The following is a 21143-nucleotide window of genomic DNA, read 5'->3' as shown; positions in this document are numbered from 1 at the left end:
ACTTGGAGGAGCAGAGCTGCCAAACAGCCTTGGACCGCTTACCTCTGGACTTGACTTACATAAGAAGAAAATAAACCTCTGTCATGTTGAAGCCCCCATGATTTCTTTTTCTAAGTGTCTTTCAATCTTTAATGTTTTAGCTCCTCCTTTTTGAGGTCTGCGTTGGAGTTCTCCAATAAGGTAGGACAGCCTCTAATCAAAGGCGCGAACGTGTATTTCATGGCAGCTGAATGAGAATGTGTAGGTTGAAATCCTAGCCGTGTCACTTTCTGGCCTCGTGACCTCAGGCAAGCTCCATCACGTATGAGCCTTGGTTAACTAACGGTAACTTGCGGAATGGGAATAATAGTGTCGATCCCAAATAGCTGTTGGAAGTTAAAAAAAAAAAAAACTTCCTGGCTCAGTGCCCACTAACAAATTGCTGTGTCCTGTGTTTCATGTCTTTTCAAGTTCAACTTTATGACCAAATCTTTTTCACTCAGTCAAGATCTTTAGTACTCTCTGCTTTCTGATCTCTATTAGGAACTTGCTCATTATTTAGCACTCATCTTGAAACGAAGCATGTGCCTTTTTCAACATTCAACTCTGTTGCCACGCACCTGCCGATTCTTCCCAAGGCTTCTTCAAGCTGAGGGCCCTTCCAGCCGTGAGGCTCAGGGATTCAGTGACCACCATCATCACGTTGAACCCCTAATTTTAAAGACGAAAACACTGAGGCCAAAAGTACTGTGATGGACATGAGTTCTAGTCCACTGATTTCTTTCCAAATTAACTGACTTCTCTTGGGCTTCACTACCTAATCTACACAGTGAGTGTAATAAAATAAGTACCCTACAGCTAAATTAGACAAGTTTATAGAATGCCTGGCACAAACGAGCTGCTTTCTTTCCATTTTCTCTCATTCTCACTCCTAGGTCTCACCGGAGTCATAAGAAAACCAGTATTCAAATTCTGGGCTCCACAGCTACAGCCCTGGGTTCTTTCATCTATGCTGGGTGGCCTTTCTCAATTTTCATCATTTAGGAACTAGAAGGTCTTTGGGGACAGAGGGCATCAATCTAAGCTTCATCTCAATATGATGAGAAATAGGATAGTCCACACCCTTTCCCCTGTCAAGTTCCAAACTTTAGTAATCTTCAGTCTGGCGTCAATCCATGGTGTCAATCCAACGTAGGGAAAGGCAGGCATGAACTTCCTTACATTCCTTTTCACTATCTGAGTAGAGGATTATGATACCCAATAAGCCTTGACTATATCACTTATACTTGAAAAGAAGAGAAGGAAGAGGGAGGAAAGGAAGAAAGTAGGAAGGGAAAGAGAGAAAGAGACAGATAGAAATAGAGACAGATATAGACTATATCGATACACACACATATCTGTGTATGTATCAGTCTATCTATCATCTATCAGCTCTTTCATCTCACTGTTTTGGCCATGTCAGTTTTTTTCTCTGAACCGCGGTCTGCTGACCTAAAGATTATGAGCTGAAATTCCAAGTCACAAACAGTCCGAACTCACAGAAGCAGCGACATGGGAAACACTTATGGGGAGTCTGGAGAACAGGCTTACTGTGCTCACTGGCTGGTGCTCGGAAATTCCTTTCTCTTCTCTAGTTCTCAATTTCTTCATCTGTAAAGCCTGGCGTTAGAATCGCAGACTAGCTCAGTCTCCAGGACCTTTCATTTTCATTTTTTTAAAAATCTGTTTTCAAAGCTGGTTATACTATCTGTTACACTAAGAACTACCACAAACTGGTTGAATGAATGAAGGATGAATGAATGAATGGTAATAGTTAAGGCAGCTGCCTCCCATCCCATTTTCTGGATGACCTCCAGAAATTAAAATATTCAAATATTCGGAGACAGTTGTTGCTCAGAGAATTGACAGCAGCTTCTCGGTGGGGACAATCTTGATAGTTTCCTTTTTTCTTCTCTTTTTGCTTTAGCCAGTGATTCTCTGAAGACCATCCTAGAAATACCTGAATGCAATTACCTTGTTAAAGGCAAATCCTGGCTCGTGCTTATGAGAACTGGGTGAACTCCTTTTCCCAGCAATTCCACTGTCAACTTTTCAGTTTGTTTCTGTCCACCAATTTCCCAACGTCTTGGGGACAACCAGCCTCTGCTAAACTAAAAGCAGGTATTGCAATATCTAGAAATGGCCAGCAGGGGGCATTGGATGTTCGTACATTCCATACCTGCACTTCCTCCCTCTGGTCCTAAAATATGTATTAATTTTGCTTTAAAAAGTGGGAAAGAGCAACCTTCAAGACCACTTTCCTTAGCAAGCCAAAAAACAAAATCAAAACAAAACAAGTGTTCCTGGACAACATGAAATTTCTCGTCTGTTTAATTGAAAACAGCCAACATATATCTTAATTAGGGTTTTTATTGTGTATGGTGACCTTAGACAGAAGAAGTAGTCTCTAAATAGGGCTATCTTCTCCAATTTCACTCTTTATTCAGTGGAAGTAATATTTATTCAATGGAAAAACATGGCACTGGTTTCCATGTATCAGCCTCAGAGAAGGTGTTGGTATTGACAGATTGTCCAAGTTTGAATGTCAGTCTGTTTTCTCCAGGCCTGGAGTATCTTTTTTTTTTTTTTTTGGTAAATTGCTTTTAGTGAACAAAAATACATGCTACTGTAGAAAAATTATAAGACACCGATAAGCAAAACAGAAGAGAATAAAAATCACTATAATGTCCCCATACAAAGACAACCACTATAAATATTTGATTATAGCCAAATGACACACACACACACGATGTGGTCCATGCATACATGATCACACTGTGTGCACACTGCTTTCTTGCCTGTTCTTTCATAAAATAGCATACTATAACATATCCGTATCACTAAATATACTTTAACATCATCATTTTTAATGACTACGTAGTATTCTCTTATATGGATTCCTCACCATACTTTCAACTAATTCCATGGTGAAAAAATTGCAAACACTTAAAAGTATCTGGGACTGTTATAAATATCACTGTGATGAGCAGTCTCTTATGTAAACGGTTGTGCACACCCTTAATTATGTCAGTCCTGTTCTATTTTAATAGACTCTTGCAGTGGTTCATAAGCACCCACAGGCTGGGTGCTGTGGTTTGCTGCTAGGTATTTTTGGCAGGGTAGAGATTCGCGTGTGTATGGGCAGGCTTTGGCCACTGAATCTCAAATGACTTTTTTAGGGGTTTGATTTGTTTTCTTTTCCCTGCTGCTGTCTCTAAAATGTTGCTAATGAAATGGAATGCCCACCTGTCAGTTTTTTCTCTGCCTTAACGTAGGTGGAGAGCAAGGTGGAAGGGAGAGGAGAACAGGTTTATAATTCATCAACCACCGCCTCAGACTGGCAACTTCATTTTCAGGCACATCCCCTTTAGAATTTTCTACAGTCCCCCCAGGACTCTAAGCGGGTGGTAGGAAGGGCTGAGAGGCGGCAAGCGTATGGAGGGGGGTATATTTGAGACCAAAGACTCCAGCATAATTTGGAAGCATCTGCTTTGAGAGAATGCAACCCTTGTTAGGACCCGACAGGGAAGCTTCATAAAAACATGTTGTGTAAGAGGGATTAGAGCTGGGTGCTCGTTTCTGATTTAAGTTCACATTTGGTGATTTTGATCTTACTTTCTCCCACTTCTCCTCACTGCTGTGTGGAACGTGCCGAGGGCAGGCCTGTACTACAACACGTGCCATCATGAACCTCTTGAATTCGTTTGTTGATTACCTCACTCTCCACGATTCTATCACTTCTTTGCACACTTCCTCTCCTCTTTCTTTCTGTCTCATTCTAGTCATCATTTCTAGCTACTAGCTTTCTAGGAAATTCTGTGGGACTTTCCTTGAAATAATAATGCTCCAAGATGAATAGTACATACTTTAGTCAAACTTTAATGGGCTCCTACTGAGTGCCTAGCACCAGACACTAGTCTCTGAAAAGAGATGCAAGAGGAGCATGAAATGTGGTTTCTGATCCATTCATCCATTCAACACGTATTTTGGGGGGAACCCATTACATAGAGTTTAGTTGAACAAACACTAGTGAGTGGCCACAATACTGGCACTTAGGCAGACTTATACCCATTTTACAGGTGAAGGATCTCAGGCCCAAAGGGATCTGCTCTCCTTCCCAGGCTGCACAGCTAATAAGTGGAGAGTCAGGATTCCTACCCAGTCTGCCAGCTTCTGGAGCTTATAGAAGTCACAGACCAGGCTGCACACTGGGACCAACCAGAGGGAAAGGCCGTAGGTAGCGAATGCCATTTTGAACAGGCCAATAGTTTTATCAAAGAAAAAACGCAAAAGAATGGAAAGAAGAGTCTAACGGACCCACACTGACATTCCCACTGCTTGGGTGGCTGAGGTCCCCTGACTCACCTGTGGGACTGTTGACTCGAGGCCGTGACCTAGGGCAGGAAAGAGAATCGAGGTGAATGGCAGCTGCAGGCAGCTCAGAGACCTCCCCCAAGGAGTGGGCAGTCCTCAAAGGCTGTTTCACAGATCAACCTCTGGAAGGATTTTTTTAGTGTTTGTATTGTTCTAGACCTAAAGTAACACCCCATTAGAGAGAATATAGAGAATAGAAAAATGCGTGTAGAAGAAAATAACACCACAGGTAATATTTTGGCGAATCTCCTGTACGTATGTGCACGTGTGTTTGAGGATGTATGTATACATTTAAATATAGAGATGCACAAAAATGACAAAAGAATGTACGGGATCCTGGTGTTAAAAATACACTGGTATGTCTTTAATATTCAAAACCACAATATTGATTGGCTGTATGATTTTCGGAGGGGGCATTTAGGCTCTTGTTGGATTTTACTACTGCAAGCAGTGTTGCGATGCACATCTATGCTTGTGTTTTTAATCTAATCGCTGAATATTCCCACGGAGAGACTCCACCACATGCAGTGAAGGGGTCAGGTAAAGTGGGTCTTCTAACCCCCCACGGCACATCCCTCAGTGGCCTTCCGGATGGGTTGTGTCAATTTACATTCTAATCCACAGAGTGAGAAGTGACCATCTCGCGGTACGTCGCCACTATTAAATCCATACTTTCAAACAACTTTGCCTCCCTGGGATTCGATTCTTTATTCTAACTGTTTCACTTCCTTGATGACTAGTCAGAGTGATTTTTTTTTCCAAGTCGTTTTGGACCATTTGCATTTTTTCTGTTTTATCTGCACACGTATTTGTCCATTTTCCAGCAAGGTCTTTGCAGAGCCACGATGTTTGCCCTTGGACAGTGTGCTTCTGGAAGCACTTTCCCCCAGATTTTGGGCAATGATCTGAAAAGCCCTGGGGCGAGGAAAAGCTCTGAAGGACGCTGTTTCTGCCAGCCGACTTGTTTGTGCCGTTGATAATCCCCGGTCCTTGGACGGCACCTTTCCTCCGAGGCTCTCAAAGTGCGTCACAGGAGCAATTAATTGAGCATCGCAACACAGCCGGGTGTAAATATTTATGAGGCTTCATTGGTGGCAGGGACACTGGGCGCAGAGCCGGGAGATGATAGTAACCTGGAGACCGCAGCCCACGGAGTCCAGCTTCCCTCTCACCCTCTGGCCCTCTGCCCTTTTTCATGCTCAAAATGACTCGTGGGGTAGCTATTATTGTCCCAAGGTTACAGATGAGGAAATGGGGGATTCGGAGGGCCCACCACATGCCCATTCCCACAGAGCGTGAGGGATTTGAGACCAGCCTGTCAGACCCCCAATTCCTCGCCGTCTGCCCCACCAGCCTTTGCCCCTAGCCAGCAGTGAGTCCTGTTCTGGAAGCATCGTGCAGCTGCATCTCGGAACCCTTGTGGTTGGTCTTGGTGCCCTTTCAAGTTGCCCGAGATTCTGCAGAAATTAACAGTCAATCAGGCGGGAAGGAGCAGGTCGTTCATCTGGGGCCTGAGATGACGCTTTCAACACACGGCCTCTTCCCTGACATGTTGGCCTTTGATTAAGGCCTCGAAAGGCCCCCCCAGACTTGCAACTCACGACACACGAAATGGAAATGATATGTTTTTGTTACTGTGTACAGTGAGCTTGACGTGAGTGTGGCAAGCCAGGCCAGCGGCGGGAGGCAGCACAGCCAGGGTGGGCAGGAGGCCTGCCTGAGCCCTGGGGTTCAGAATAGGAGGTCCACTCTCCCCGGGATCCTAGAAAGAGCTTTGGGTTTTAGATTAGGCTTCTGTCCTGACCTTGTCCGCACCTGGCTTTTAGACTCAAAGGCTTTAACACTAGAAAGCGCATTGGCAATAATGTCCAATTCATTGTTCCAAGTGTCAGACTTGTAGAGGCAGAATTGGGGTCTTGGACATCCAAAAAGAGTGGGGCTGAACGGACAAGGGTCTGTTCGGGCCCTGAGGGAGGCTCCACTCTGGTTGGGTGGCTTTTCCCGCTGTGCAGATAAAGCTTCGAAGAGTTAAGTGACTTGCCTAAACTGCCACAGCAAGCAATTAGCAGAGCCGGGATTTGTCTGACTCTAAATCCCTTATCATTTGCCAGCCCATAGCAGCAACTTAAAGCTCATTGCTCTCTGCATCTGGGAGCTTCCTCCCAATTGTCAAGGCTGTCTGAAAGTGGCTTATCTGATCCACTCTGCCTCTCCTCGGGCCCCAAAGCGATGGTGCTCATTCATATGTCACATCCTCTGGGATTATGCACCCCAGGGTGTTCTGTGCGTCAATGCAAGCCAAATGAATTAGCAGAGGAAGCGTCAGCAAAGCAGGGAACGGTGCTGTTATTCCAGCTGAGCCCGCAAAGCCGGGAGGGAGAAGAGGAAGGCTGGAAGCTGACACCGAGGGCCTGGGAAGGACGGGGCCTGGGGAGGCGTCCTGCACTCCACGGTTGTATCTGGCTGGAGTGCCGATATTGCCTCGACACCAGCAGCTGACGAGCTATCTGAAAAGGCTCCTGTGTTAACACTCTTTGCAGCTTGACAGGCTGGAGTGATTAATGAAAGATGCTGCTAGCAAACTTCGTGGAGATTTGATGTGTTCTCTCTGTGCTCAAGCAAGGCCCATGTGTTAGCAAGCTGCCTCTCGCCAGGGAATTACAAGGATGCACCCGGCTTCCTTTCGTGCAACAGCATCAATAACATGGCCACGTGCCAACGGGCCACAGCTGGAGGGTGTTAGGGCTTGGCAGCCATCCCTCTGCTCTTCCCACCCCCTGCTCCCTTCCACATCTGGGCCTGCAGGCAGAGGGTCTTCCTCTGCACTTCTGGATGTATAGGCAGGTGTCCGCATTGTGCTGGGGGCGGGGTTCACGGAATACGAAATGAACAAGGCTGCTCTCCAGAGGTCTGTGGTTCCCAATATTTAAGACTCATTGTAAATAAAGATTTTTGATTTCTCAATTATTTTTAATTTTTAATACTTCTTAATAATTAAATAATTTTTAATTTTTAAAGGGTATTAAATTAAACTCATCCTCTCCCCTTCCTGCCTGGGAGGACCAGGCCTGATGAAGCAGGCAGGGAGAACTTGCATTCTGCTTATCCACGGGAACAGAGTTTGGATGGTGTGTTATTCCGGTCCCATAGAGACAGGACTTGGTCCTGTCTCCAGGGTCAAGCTCCTGGCATGGAGACTAATTCTCATCGCCCCCTCAAGTGGATCTCTCTGGATCTCTGGATCCCCTCTGGATCTCCCCAGGCACCCGCTGCTGGTCTAGCACATGGCAGCCAAACCCCTGGGTAGTAGTCGGGGTGATTTCACCCTACCAGCCCTCTCCCTCTCTCAAACCTCCAAGATGAACTGGCTCAGCTCCACAACTCATTTTAAATTCTGCCCCTGAAATTAAAAGATTACTTTAGAATAAAATTCTCTAATTTTTGGAAGACAAATTGATATTTTTAAGCATTACTAAATTCATTTTTAATGTACTCTAGAGAGAAATGAAGAAGGATCTAAAGTTCTAAATTCATTCTCTTCTTCCCTCGGCTTGAATGTCTGTACTATGTCGGTAACTGTGCACTTTACATAAGTCATTTCACCCAAACTTCCTAGCAATTCTTGGTGGACAGTTTTTCTATCTCAATTTTAGGGCTACTATGGAATGTTAGCACCCAATGGGGCCGTGAACTAGCCCTTTCATTTTGCAGATGGATTGACTGAAGCCCAGGTTAGCCCCTTGGGGGAGTCACTGGTGACATATTTCACGGCCCACTTGTCTGATGGCAGGGCCCGTCCTGCTGCCCCTTCACCACTGGCAGCGAGGCGGAGGGTTTGCATCAGGGAGCTATGGGAGCTAAGGTTTGGAAATGTACAGTGTACTTAGGGAGCAGGAACCTGAAGGGATAAGTGTGAGGGACTGTGTCGACCTCCAGACAGTGTGGAGCTTTGCAAGGCAGTGGATAAAGGATGCTCAGAGCTGTATCTCAGAAGGGTACTGTGGGAGCATATAAGATGGACTGCAGAGGGAAGGATTGGGATAAGAGTCTAAGCAAGAGGTAGTGAGGGCCTTGACAGTGAGTGTTTTCCTCGCTTCCCACGTGTCCACCAAAGCCCCCCTCTGATCATCTGGCACCTATCCAGTGGAACGCACACTCATATAAACAGAACAGAGTACAGCTCGATTTCTCAAACTTCCTACACTAGGCCCCCACTCCTAAGGGGGAGACCAGGTATCTAATACGGCGCCTGGAACATGGCTCGTACACAAAAAGTGTTGTAGAATGAGCACGAATGAGCGAATGGATGAGTGAATGGATGCCATGCACACACGCACAGGGAGGCGTAGCTGGGAGGGGCATTCTCAGAGTAGGACAGCCTAGAGGCACCTTGCAGACCAAGTCTGGGTCTATTCACGGGCCTGTCCTATCCCAGCAAGGCCCAGTAGAGCATGCAGCGCATAGCAGGAACCTGTCCTCATGTGTGCACACGTCCCACGTAAATCCCCACAGCAATAGGATCTACATTTTCATTACAGATCTGAGACTGGGGAACATCTCCCAATCCCACAGGATTTTGAAGCGGTTGAAATTCACACCAAGGTGGAATCAGGTCAAGGCTCATACTTAATAAGTGAATAAATGTGTTCATTCTTTGTTAAAGGAATCCTTGATGAGTTTCAAGAACCCTCCTTTTTTTAATTTACAGAAGAAAATATTTGGGGGTATGCAAGTCTCTGAAGGGGTCCTGGAGAAAATGCTGCAAGTGTTTGGTATCATTCAGAACTGTGAAAAGCTCATCCCTGCCAAGACCATCTTGACCCGGGGAGGCCCCGCTTCCACCTCCTCAGGATCCTGCCCTGCCCCCATCCTTCCTCTGAGCTCCTATGGCCCTTCCTGCTCTAATAACATACTTAATATAGTTAAAAGACAGCATGTAATTATTAATTTCTTATTTAAATCTCATATTGTGAGATCTAAAACCTTCCTTGTGTTTTTAAATTTTCTTTCCTCAACTAGGTTTTAAGTTCTTTGAGGACAGAAAGCATGTTTTGTAAGCTACAATTCCTTTCATATAAACTATCTGTGTCCCTGACAAATATTAAAAGATGAGAACAAACGTCACTGGCATTTTGACGAGTTGTAGGGCAGATGCCTGAGAACAGCAGAGCAGGACAGTTTCCACGCCTCTTAGCTCCAGTGGACAGAGCAACTCCTGAGTCTGTGATCTCCTCCACTCTCTGACTCTCCTCCATGCATTCTGTCTTCTGTCTCTTCTTTCCTCCATCCTTGTTCCTCTGTTAAAAGTTCCTCTTATCACCTATTTGAGTTTCTAGTATGTGCCAAGCACTGCGAATAGCACAAGATAAGAGCATCCTAGTGTATCTGAGCGGGTCCTGACTTTATTCTTTCTCCTTTCTGCCCTTCCCCTCCCCTCCCTTCAGTAATGTTTATTGAGCATCTACTATGTAGGAGCTCCTTGTGGACAACCACAGGAAAGCTGGCGGGACGCCCCACTGTATCCCATGCATTGTCTGTGAAAGCACTTTGGTCACTTCATAAAGCTCTCAGCTTGTGAGATTTTTCAGGAGGACACTCCACTTTCTGCACAGTAAGGGGGCCAGAGGGAGCAGGAGTGATTCTTGTGGATGTCTCACTGCCCCAGATTCCCAGGGAGAACAGGTTGGGCAAAACCATAGAGGTCAAGAGCAGACAAGCAGTAGTGCCTGCCCATCTCCTCTCCTGGGACCGCAGGCACGCCTGGCCGGGAACGTCCAGCAGGGGGCCCCCTAGTGCACAGAATAGAACAGGGCGGCAGCCTCCTGAAGGATGGGGACTGGCCACATGGGCCCTGAGAAATTACAGCCACCTGCACCTTGTCCCCCTGGAATTAACTGTTGCTGCAGGTGCTAGTGGCAGAAGGGAAAAAGTTGATGGTGCGTAAGGCAATGACTTGGGAAGGCTCTGAATGTGGGAAGTGTGAGTGACTGTTAATAACAGCGCTGTCAAGACGGGGAAGAAAAAGAGACTTGCCCTTGGAGTGTGAAGACTTGGCTTAGAACCCTGGCTCTGTGACTCGCTAGAATGTGGACTTGGGCAAGCTCTGGGTCTCCCATAGTCTCTCTTAGTGCTCCCATGGGGCCTGGGTCTGCTTCTCTCACCGCTTGGGGCAAGTGTCTTATCTGTTATAGATTCTTTTTCTGCTTCCCCCTGCCATAGACTGAGCATCTGGATGGCAGGGGCTGTGTCTTCATCTCTGGTTTTCCCAGTCCCCAGTGCAGTGAGCTTTCCCAGGTGAGGAGAACATTCTCTCCCAGCTCCCTCCTACCCTCTCTCACCTGGTCCCTACCTTATATCTTCTTCCCTCCACCCTGTTTACCGTGACTGAGTGGGCGGGGGCAGAGTGAGCTCTGAGACAGAGGCCTCTTACATCAGCACGCCTGGTAATGATGCTCAGACTTGAATGGGCACCACCAGGTGCGCTTGTTTAAACAAAGGTGTCTGGGCTCCAATGCTTGAGCTCCTGATTCAGCAGGTCTAAGGTGGGGCTTGAGAATTGGCATTTCTAAGAAGCTTCCAGGTGATGCTGATGCTGCTGGTCCAGGGGCCGCACTTGGAGAACCACCACTATGAGGCTTCGTTATTGTGGGTGTGGACGTTCTTTTCAGGAGTGTGACGCACACGCTCCTTCTTCACAGTGGACAGTCTTTCCACAAGCAAATTGGAGACTCATAGGAACAGAAGACGAAATTCACATGTACGTACTGATACGGAAGAAAGTTGTGATAACTTAGAACCCGGCAGTGGCACTCGATTTAAGTTAGACTCTGAATCTAAATCCAGCATTACCAGTTACTAGCTCTGTGACTGTGACCGAAACGTAACCTCTCTCAGGCTCTCTTTCTTCATCTGTAAAATGGGAATAATAATACCAACCTCAGAGCATTATCATGAGATTAAATGCCATTAAATTCCTTTCGTGGTGTCTGGTACATGTTTGGTGTTCAACTATTGCTTTGAACTTGGACTCAATTGGAAAACATCAGTCACGTGTTTCTGTTTCTACCCCCATGGGGAATAGCTACAGAATAGACGTGGGCACTTGGCATTTAGCCTGATGAATTCCATGGGAAGTTCTAGGACACGTTCATATCAATGGTGTAGACAGGTCGTGGGTAATGGAGGCGGATGTGATCCTGAGTGTCTCGTGGATGGTCCCCTGGGCAAGATCATCTGGGTGGGGCCCCAGCACAGCTTTGCATTTTACTCTGAAAGTCACTGACGCTCCTTGTGTGTTTGAATTGGGGTGGGTAGGGGGAGCCAGCCCTCTGTGCCTGTGGGGAGAGCCGACTCCTCCACCCTACTAAGGGCTGGCAGGAGCGAGGGCAGTGGATGGAGTGCCAGGGTTGTTGGGTATTAGCAATAATATTAATGTATACTGTTTCTATACCACAACTGGCTATTCAGCTTTGAGGAGGTTAGTAATCTCCTCGGCCTGCATCCTCCTCTCCTATAGTAAGGGAGGCTAATAGTGTGGTTGTTAGAATCCAGTGAGATGCTACCTTTAAGCCCTTAGAAGAGCACCCAGCACATGGTGAACACTCAGTGATAGTCAGTCTTTGTTATCTGTTGAGAACCTATATGTTCCAGGCCCTACCGAGGTCATGCATTTAGTCCCCAAACACAGGAACTGCATTAGGTACAGGGATCAGCAGTGGACAAGACAGCCTACTCATTATTTTTCAAATACCATTTCTAAAATACATGAAGTCTGAAACAGAAATGGGCTTGTCTGAGGGAGGTCACTCGGCTACTCAGCAGGTCAGCTGCGATTTAAATCCAGTCCCAACAGACTCCCTCTGTTGGCAGCACTGCTCATCTCCAGCACCCTCTCACCGTCACCGTCATCAAACACTCATAATCGTAGTTTGTGTGAAGAAGGAATACATAGCTTTAATGTTATTAAAGTAAGATAGTAGACCCAAATATGTAGTTTTCAAACGTTTTGATTTGGTTTATATGTCTCAAATACTAATTTATATTCATACAATACTTTCCTTATAAAATATGCAGTGGTACAGAGATTCGTAGGTATATGGGAATTTTCTTTTTTAAATTTAGGTTTATAAATTGTTTGGAACAGGTTGCAGAAACATCATCTGTTGCTCTTTTTAATATATCTTGAGCATGCTATGACACATCCTGAAATAATTCACTTCAGAAAAAATAACTTCTCTCTTTTTTTTCCAAATGTAACCACAAATATTACTTTGATGTATGTAATTGCTGCGCCCATCTCCATTTGAAGGATGGCTTCTAACCCTTCCATCTCCCATCCCTGCTATTGTCAAGAAATAAGAAAAACCGACTTAAAATGCATTGTTCAAGTGTATTTAATGTAAACAGTGAAGAAGTCTGAGAACAGCCGCAAATTTTCCTTTGCTTAACGTGGTCTTGAAAATATTTCAGGTCGTCTATTTCACAGCATTCATGCATTCTGCCTAGGGAAAATATTTCTTCAAGCAAATCTTAGGATTCCAAGAATGCTTCTTGTGTGTGGCACACAGTAGGAACGGAATGGATGTGTGGTGACCGACTTGACTCGAAGTACATGGGAATGGAGGCTTGGTCTAGCACGTGGGCATCTTTGGTTTCCTGGAGGCACAGAGACGGCTCGGGCGGGGCGTGGCGAGGGGGTTCTGGCTGGACGCCCAGAGACCCGCGAGCCCCCTGAGCATCAGAGTGCAGCCCAGGATCAGACTGCTGGTCAATGGCAGGGCTGCATTCCACTTCAGGCTTGGCCTCCGGTCAGTCATTTCATCCAGTTACCCCCACTCTGAGCTGTCAGACTTGGCTGTGAGCCCCTCAAAGATAGGACTTTGTCTTCATCTCTGTATTTCCAGTAGCCTGTGCAAGTCCTAATGCCATAATTGCTCAGCAAATGTTTTGCTCAACTGAAGGACAAAGATAAGAAACCATATAGGCACATGGCACCCTCTAGTCTCCTTGCTTGTGAGCCCTGGCCATGGACTCACGCCCTGATCCATCCATGATCCATCCTTTAAATCATTCACCACTGAGGAATGGAAGCTTCCCTCTCAGTGGCTATCTCTTGGGCTCTTTAGAGACTTGGCTGGGTGGTGGAAATAGCTCTGGCCTGAAATGCTGTGGACTCCTGGGGGTTTCTCAGTCTATAGCTTCATCAAGCACGTGCTGGCAGTTCACTCACATCAGGTCCCTTCTCCTTCCGGACATTGGTCTCCATGTAACCATGTCAGTGTAAGATCACTGACAGCAGTATAATTCTATGCCACTAACGTTGTGTGTGTGTGTGTGTGTGTGTGTGTGTGAGAGAGAGAGATGCTCAGCTTATTTGCCACAGAATCAAAAATTTCACTCCTCTATTAATAAACAAATAAATATTCTGACCTATTTTTTGGCAGAGGGACGTTCTGGAACTTCAGATCACTGGATCCTTCATTTGTTGTCCTTCGATTGCCCCTGGGATGAAAGAAAATAGATTATAGTCAGGAAATAGTAAGAAGCTGGGGGAAAAAAATTAATTAAGTGCATTCATTCGTAGAAACAACTACCTGGTCAGATTTAAGTAATTAAGGTCTCACAATTCCAAATCTCTCTTAGCATTTCCATTGGGGTTAAGAAAAATCTGTGTTTAAAGTAATCTAATTACTTTAAAGTATTTTTTTTTTTAAAGATTTTATTTTTTCCTTTTTCTCCCCAAAGCCCCCCAGTACATAGTTGTGTATTCTTCGTTGTGGGTTCCTCTAGTTGTGGCATGTGGGACGCTGCCTCAGCGTGGTCTGACGAGCAGTGCCATGTCCGCGCCCAGGATTCGAACCATCGAAACACTGGGCCGCCTGCAGCGGAGCGCGCGAACTTAACCACTCGGCCACGGGGCCAGCCTCTTTAAAGTATTTTTTAATGTAAGAGCTTTCGTAACGAGGGATGCTAGCGTGGGGTGGAAGAAGGCCCCAGTCAGGATGAGGACGTGGGCCGCTCTCCCACCTCAGGAGGGTCACTGCGGGACCCTCCTTAAGCTCTATGAGTCTCCATGACATTGGTCTGTAAAAGGAGGAGCACCATACCTTCCCCACATGGTTGATGGGAGACTGTCAACAAGGACAGTGTCCATGGGCCAAGGAATGTTCTAATCCTTTCCTGTGTTAGTCAGATTTGACCCCAAACTAGCAGACATCATCCGGTGTAGGAAGGCATGTTACATAGCAACAGCAACTCTTATTCAAATAATATTTATTGAACTCCTATATAATCTAGGCAATTTGCTATGGCATTTTCTATGAAGAGATTCAATTATTTTAAATTGAGTTAATTTGTTCAAATTCAGAAAGGCATTCACTATCGTAAACCATCACTATTATGCATCCCTAGTTCATCTAATTAGCCGAGTTTAATATGCTTTCTTTTCTTCTGCAGGCATTTCGTGAGTGCTATCAGACATTTACTGACGATACTTTCCTCCACAAGGTCTGTGGTTAGCTCCTCCCACCTCCCCGCCCTCCGTCCTCCCCACATGGATCAAACCTGCTTCCTCTTGGTCGGTGGACGCTCTCTACTCTCCCCAGAGCTCTTTCAGGTACTGTTCCCTTTTCTCAAATGCCTGTAATTCTCCTCCTTCACACTAACACACACCTGAGTTCAGCTCAGGTGTCACTTCCTCAGAGAAACCTTCTAACCTCTGAGATGGGTCCTACACAGCGCTTGTCTGAAATGTCATCGTCTTTTGTTTGCACTTGTATTCACACCTGATAGGCCCGCTACACCACCATCTCCTGAGGGCAGAGGTTGTGGGGCTTTGGTTCCCAGAGCCTGGGGCGGTGCCTGGCCCCCAGTGGGCTTCAGTGGAGTACATGAGTGTACACACCAATGAAAGGCTCCAAGAAATGCCTCCTGGGGACTTCAGACTCTCTCTCCATCTAGCCCATGGAGAGCAACGCGATGGATAAAGAGTTTAATGAGTTGTTTGGATATAGTTTGTCACTTGTAAAATGACCATCTAGAAAGATGATGGCATTATTTCATAATTTCAAAAGCGTTTCATTATTACCTTGTTTTTATCTGGGTAAAACTTGATTCATAAATCTATATCTGCTCTCTGACTTCTCTTCTAAGTCCTAGACATGGACACTGAACTATTTTCTGGGCTTTCCTCATTGGTTATCCTCCAGCAGATCCAGGCCATTTTGCTAGTGAGCGGCTCCATTGCTTTCTGAGTTTCCAAACCAGCAACCCGGGCACTCACTTTGAATCTTTTCTTTCTCCTCCTCCATCCTGGGCATCTTGCTAATTTGTGACCAGATCCTCACGATTGATCCCCAAATATCTCTCATTCTGTGCCTCCCTCTTCACTCCCATAAGCTGTGCTTCGTTCTGCTTTCCTTCTCTCCAGCCTGGCTTTAGCATCAGCCTCTCAGCCTCCTGGGCTTAACCCAGCCACCAAACTACAGCAAGAACAACCTTTCTAATTAGCAGAATATTGTCAGTCACCTCCCTGCTTGAAAATCCTCACCACTTCTCCATTTCTGCAGGACACAGTTCAAACTCTTTACCCTGATAGCCAAGATCCCTGCCCTGGGGGCCTTGAATACAATTTCTGTTGTTTGTGTCCCCATTTCCTGCCACTGTCTCCCTCATCCATGGTCCCCTGCGTGGTCCATACTTTTGTATGCTCCCAGATCATTGATCAGATTCTTCTTTTTGCCTCCTCTGGATCTGGCAAGATACTTTCCATTCTTTAAGGTCTAGTTCGAATATTAGTTTCCCATGACTTCTTCTGTGCTGCTTCCTCTTTGAACCCCTTTGGTATTTTTGGAATATCTCTGTTTTATAATTCATTCATTTGTTTATGAATCCATTCATTCACTTAGTCAACAAATAGATGTCGGACCTATTCTGTGCCAGGCTGTATGTTAGGCAATGGGATACATCATTAAAGAAGACAGATGAAGTCTGCTTCATGAATCTTTTATCATCTTTGAGGAGAAAGGCTACCAAGAGTAAATAAACAATCTTGTTTTATCAGACTGCCATGTATGTGCCTGTGCATGTGTCACCTTCTCCTGGAGTAGGGGCTTCTTGAGAGTGGCAGCATGTCCAGGCATCGTTCTCTCTCCCAGCTCACTGGCTAACTGACCCCGGGCATGACCTCAGGAATGTGTGGAGGATATAAGTAGATGCATCGACAGTGAATAGACAAGTGGCCTCCCCATCTGGGCTCATACACAATAGCGAACCGAGCACACAATTGTGAAAAGTTCTTTGGATCTCTGATTCCAGGGAAATTCTGACCTGTCTCTGCACGGAGAAAGAGGCCCTCAGCTTCAGCACATTTCTGGGTTATGGCAGCATTTCTGTGCTCTGATGCCCATGTAACATTGCCTAAATGGCTTTAACCAGTCCAATTTTAGGAGGATGGGAAGGATTCTGGGAATTTCCTCAACCTCTTCCTAGGTGCCTCAAGAACCCAACAGCCTGGGAGCTACTTCTGACCTTTCCAGAAAATCTGCTTTTGCCTTTTTAACTTTAAGAAGAGTTGAACTCAAGCTCTCTTTCATCTTTACAGCAACAACTCTCAGTAGTAAATGGGCAGGTGTCCTTTCCAGCTCCAAGCTACAGATGAGGAAACAGGGACCCAGAGAGTGGAGGGGATTTGGTTCAAGGTGACCAGGCTGTTGGATGGCTCAGCTAGCATGCCATACCAGGTCTCCAATCTCCTGCTATGTGCTTGTTAAATGTGCTGCACAGAGAGCCAGAGTGTGTGACATCCCGATGCTCAGGGCCAGGCTCCTCTGAGAGCAACTAAAAGACCCACAAGAGAATGGGCGGGGGGAGAATGGAGAATGAGGAGGAGGAGCTCTTCCTTCCAGAATGGATTATTTAAGGAAAATATTAACAAGCTGGCAAATAAACAGCCGTCTACCTGGACAGTAAGTAGTTAAACTCTTCTTGTTTTTAAAATGCATAAAAAGAGCAGAGTGCAGCAGAAGGGTTAGAAGCAGAAGAGCTTTCCTGCCTACCCCCTCCCCAGTTATTTGGTTTGAGTTTTGTTTGCTAATCACAAGGAAGACCTAAACGTCCCACCCCAAAGTTTTCCTCCCCGCCAGATCTCTCCGCCTTAAACCATTCCTGAGGGCTCACTTTTCAGAGAGACACTTCTTTAATGTACACTGTTGAAAGAATCATAAAGTCTCAGTCTAGGCAATATTATTAAAGAATGTCAATCATGATAGGTCAGAATTGGTTGTTTTGCATTAAATTGAGATCTGACCTCGGAAGGAGATGCTCAACAATCCTGAGTTGGCCATTGCATCTGTGAGCCTGGGGATGACAGTCCTGTTGCCTACGGTAGTGTGAGTGGATACGCATCATTTTACAAGGCCTCAAACATTTGGGACCAGCTGTCCTTCCTATGGGCCACTCGCCCCATCCTACTCATGTAGTAAAATAAATCAGATGAACATTTTTAAACTCCTGCTCTGTTACGTGTCATTGACCCTGGTCAAATGCCCACCAGGGAAGCAACACAGGCTAATTTATTATACAGAGAACTCAGCACATCCCAGGAAAGTGGGAAATGCCATGGGCTTGTGGGGATACTGAGGCACAGAGTGTCAGTGAGTGAGCCAATTAGTTGTTCTTGCAATCATCTCACATTCTGCTGAAAATGAGTACATCACTCCACACACTCCAGCTTCTCTTCTTGACTGCCCTCCCCGCACTTCAGGTTCCACGCCTTTCGGCCATCTTTGATTTCCTTCCTCTCCTCTGCAACTACGCTTTTTTTTTTTTTTTAAAAGATTTTATTTTTTTCCTTTTTCTCCCTCAAAGCCCCCTGGTACACAGTTGCATATTCTTCATTGTGGGTCCTTCTAGTTGTGGCATGTGGGATGCTGCCTCAGCATGGTTTGATGAGCAGTACCATGTCCGCATCCAGGATTCGAACCAACGAAACACTGGGCTGCCTGCAGTGGAGCGCGCGAACTTAACCACTTGGCCACGGGGCCAGCCCGTGCAACTACCTTCTGCGTGGTCAGTTAACGAAACATATCTAGTTCTCCTTCACATGTTTTCTTGCTCCCTCCCTTTCTTACATCCCCTCTGAATCTTCCCTTTCCAGGTCCTCATTACTTTTCAGCCAGTTCTGTGTAGTTGAATCAATATATAGTGGGTGGAACAGTGTCTACAAGACATATGTCTCCGTGGAACCTGTGAATGTGACCTTATTTGGAAACAATTTCTTTGAAAATGTAATTAAGCTAAGGCTCTTGAGATGAGATCATCCTGGATTAACGTGGACCCTAAATCCAATGACAGCTGTTCCCGTAAGAAAAGAAAAGAGAAGAGGACAAAACACAGAAGAGAGGGCCGTGTGTAGCCCCATGTGAAGCTGGAGGCAGAGATGGAGTGATGCTGCCACAAGCCAAGGAATGTCAGGAGCCACCAAAAGCTGGAGGAGGTGAGGAAGGATTGTCCCCTAGAGCCTTTGGAGGGAGCACAGTCCCGCTGACACTTTGGTATCGGACTCCTGGGCTCCAGAACTGAGAGAGAATACGTTTCTGTTGTTGTAAACCACACGGTTTATGGTAATTTGTGATGGCAGCCCTCGGAAACTAACACGCAGAACTTCCAACTTGTCCCAAGGGACAGAAAATGAATCAGACCCAAATCCAAAACAGAGCAACGTAACAGGTGCAATCAATGATTAAAAAAATACATATGATCTAGAAGGAAAAAGGAGGAGGAAATGGGCCACATGTTTAAGTGAGGGGGTACTTAAGGGAGGCTTCCACCAAGGGGTGAATGAGGACGAATGGGTGTCTGCCAGACATGACACGGTGACTTCTGAGGTGGAGGGTAAGGTGGGGCAATATATTTCCAGAGTTAGAGATGCCTGTTCCCATCCATCCTGGTCCTCCCCCTTGAATTTCTTACCTTTTCCTGTACTCCCAGGTATGCCCAATATGGCAGGTGCAGTCTGACCTGACAGAAAGAGCACCACCCTTTCTTCTGTTGTGAAACTACGCTTCTCTTAATGAACTCTCAGATTAAGCTGTGCCTTTTCCAGAGGCCTCTCACTCTATACACTCGCAGTGAGCTTGTAGGCTCCTGAGAAATCACACAAATTGTTCTTAAGCCATAATTCTCTTTCAAGGATTTATGCAGCTGGATTGTTGACTCCAAGATCATGAATAATAATCGAGTATAACACTATAATTATGATAATAATAATGGCTTGAAACTTACATAAGATTTACAACTTACTGGTCATTATTTGGCATTTCCCACATATTAATCCATCGAATCCTCACAACAAGCATTATGAGGCAGGTGCTAGTCATTCCCAGCCCTGGTGGAATTCTTCATCTTATGTTCAGCTCATGCTCCATCTCCTCAGGAACTGCCGCACATAGGGCTCCTGAGGAAGCCCCATTGATCTTTCACTTGGAATCCTGCAAGAGCTCCTTAATTGATCTCCTTAACATCAATCCCTTTCTATTCAAAGATCCCCTATAATTTTGTCTCAGCCATCATTTCAACCCTTCAGTTTTGTTTTACAAATCTACATTCCAGGCAAACCGAATTTCTTGCTGGGCTGAAACAGAGCTCTTTGAAATACTCATTGCTCATGCAGTCTCTTCTGCCCATGATTCGTTTCTCTCTTCCTCTTCTCTTTCCACATCTCCACGTCTTCAAACTCTCCTTGTTCTTCTGGGCCCAGCACAGATGCCATCTTTTCCAGTCATCTTTCCCAAATGTGTTTAGGTAGATGACCCATGTCCCTCTCTCAGCTAGAATGAAGTTTGCTCTCTACCTTGGTGGATGATGGCCATGTTTCCTAAGCCCCCACCCCCATCCTGGACTCTACCCCTAGCCTCCTGCATCCTCTGACTGCTCCAGAAAGGCTCTGTCTCAAGGTCATGGGGACAAAGACCTCTCACATTCAAGTCCTTTACTGAACTGAGTTGAAATTGGGAAGCAGACCCTGGTGCCATCCTCAAGCCAATTATCTAGTGAGTAGCTACTATGTGCTGGGTATTGTCTTAGGACTGGGGACACAAGTGGACAAGACGCAAAATGTCCTACCCTCATGAAGCTGGCAGCCACGTAAGTGGGAACCAAGCCAGTGATCAAGGAGCTCATCCTCTCTGCCTTTCTTTTTTCCATGGCGTCCTCCCTTTGTTTATTCCTGATTTGAATGCCTATCTGATTTCGGGACAGTCCGTCTGGCTCTGACCTGCTTTTCCCTTTGGACCTAGCTCTGCTAGCTGCCTACTGGATTTATACCTGGCCAGGCAGCAGCTCCTCTCTGGACCTCCTTCAGGCCCCTGGGAGCCACTCGGGCTGCACTCACTCCTCCAGCTTCTCCTGACTCAGAGAGAGCCTCTGGGTTCTCTGTTGAAATGGATCAGGCTTCAATTTTCAAGGATTGCCACCTGAATGGTCGTCACTTGTGTGTACATCTCCCACGGCAGCTCTGAGTTCCTGTCATTCCCCTCACACGGAATAGCAGCAGAGGAAATACTGGTGCATGAGAAGATCCATAGATGGAGGCAGGAGTCTCCTGAGGGGATTACTAATTCCTGTTTATTAAGGCAGAAGATGGACCTGGGATATTTTGGAATAGACTAGCTCTGCCTATAGGTTGCAGGTGCAGAATGGAGGATGGTGTCTGAATTTAGCTTTTTCTTCTTCCAAAATTTTAGCCTCAAAGA

General features: G+C 45.9%; 1 protein-coding gene across 1 annotated transcript in view; it reads right to left on the bottom strand.

Annotated features, from left to right (window-relative positions):
* Nucleotides 1-21143, bottom strand: part of CLNK (cytokine dependent hematopoietic cell linker) — a 155621-nt gene that overhangs the window by 69760 nt on the left and 64718 nt on the right. The window contains exons 3-4 of the mRNA XM_046656422.1: nt 13822-13893; nt 4384-4412 (exon numbers count right to left, since the gene is read on the bottom strand). Coding sequence (XP_046512378.1) covers nt 4384-4412; nt 13822-13893 — 101 coding nt within the window. The remainder of the gene's footprint in view (nt 1-4383; nt 4413-13821; nt 13894-21143) is intronic.

Source organism: Equus quagga, chromosome 3 (genome assembly GCF_021613505.1).
Source record: "Equus quagga isolate Etosha38 chromosome 3, UCLA_HA_Equagga_1.0, whole genome shotgun sequence".
Lineage (NCBI taxonomy): Eukaryota > Metazoa > Chordata > Mammalia > Perissodactyla > Equidae > Equus > Equus quagga.
The sequence above is the reverse complement of the archived record's forward strand: the minus strand, read 5'-3'. Positions and strand labels throughout refer to the sequence as shown.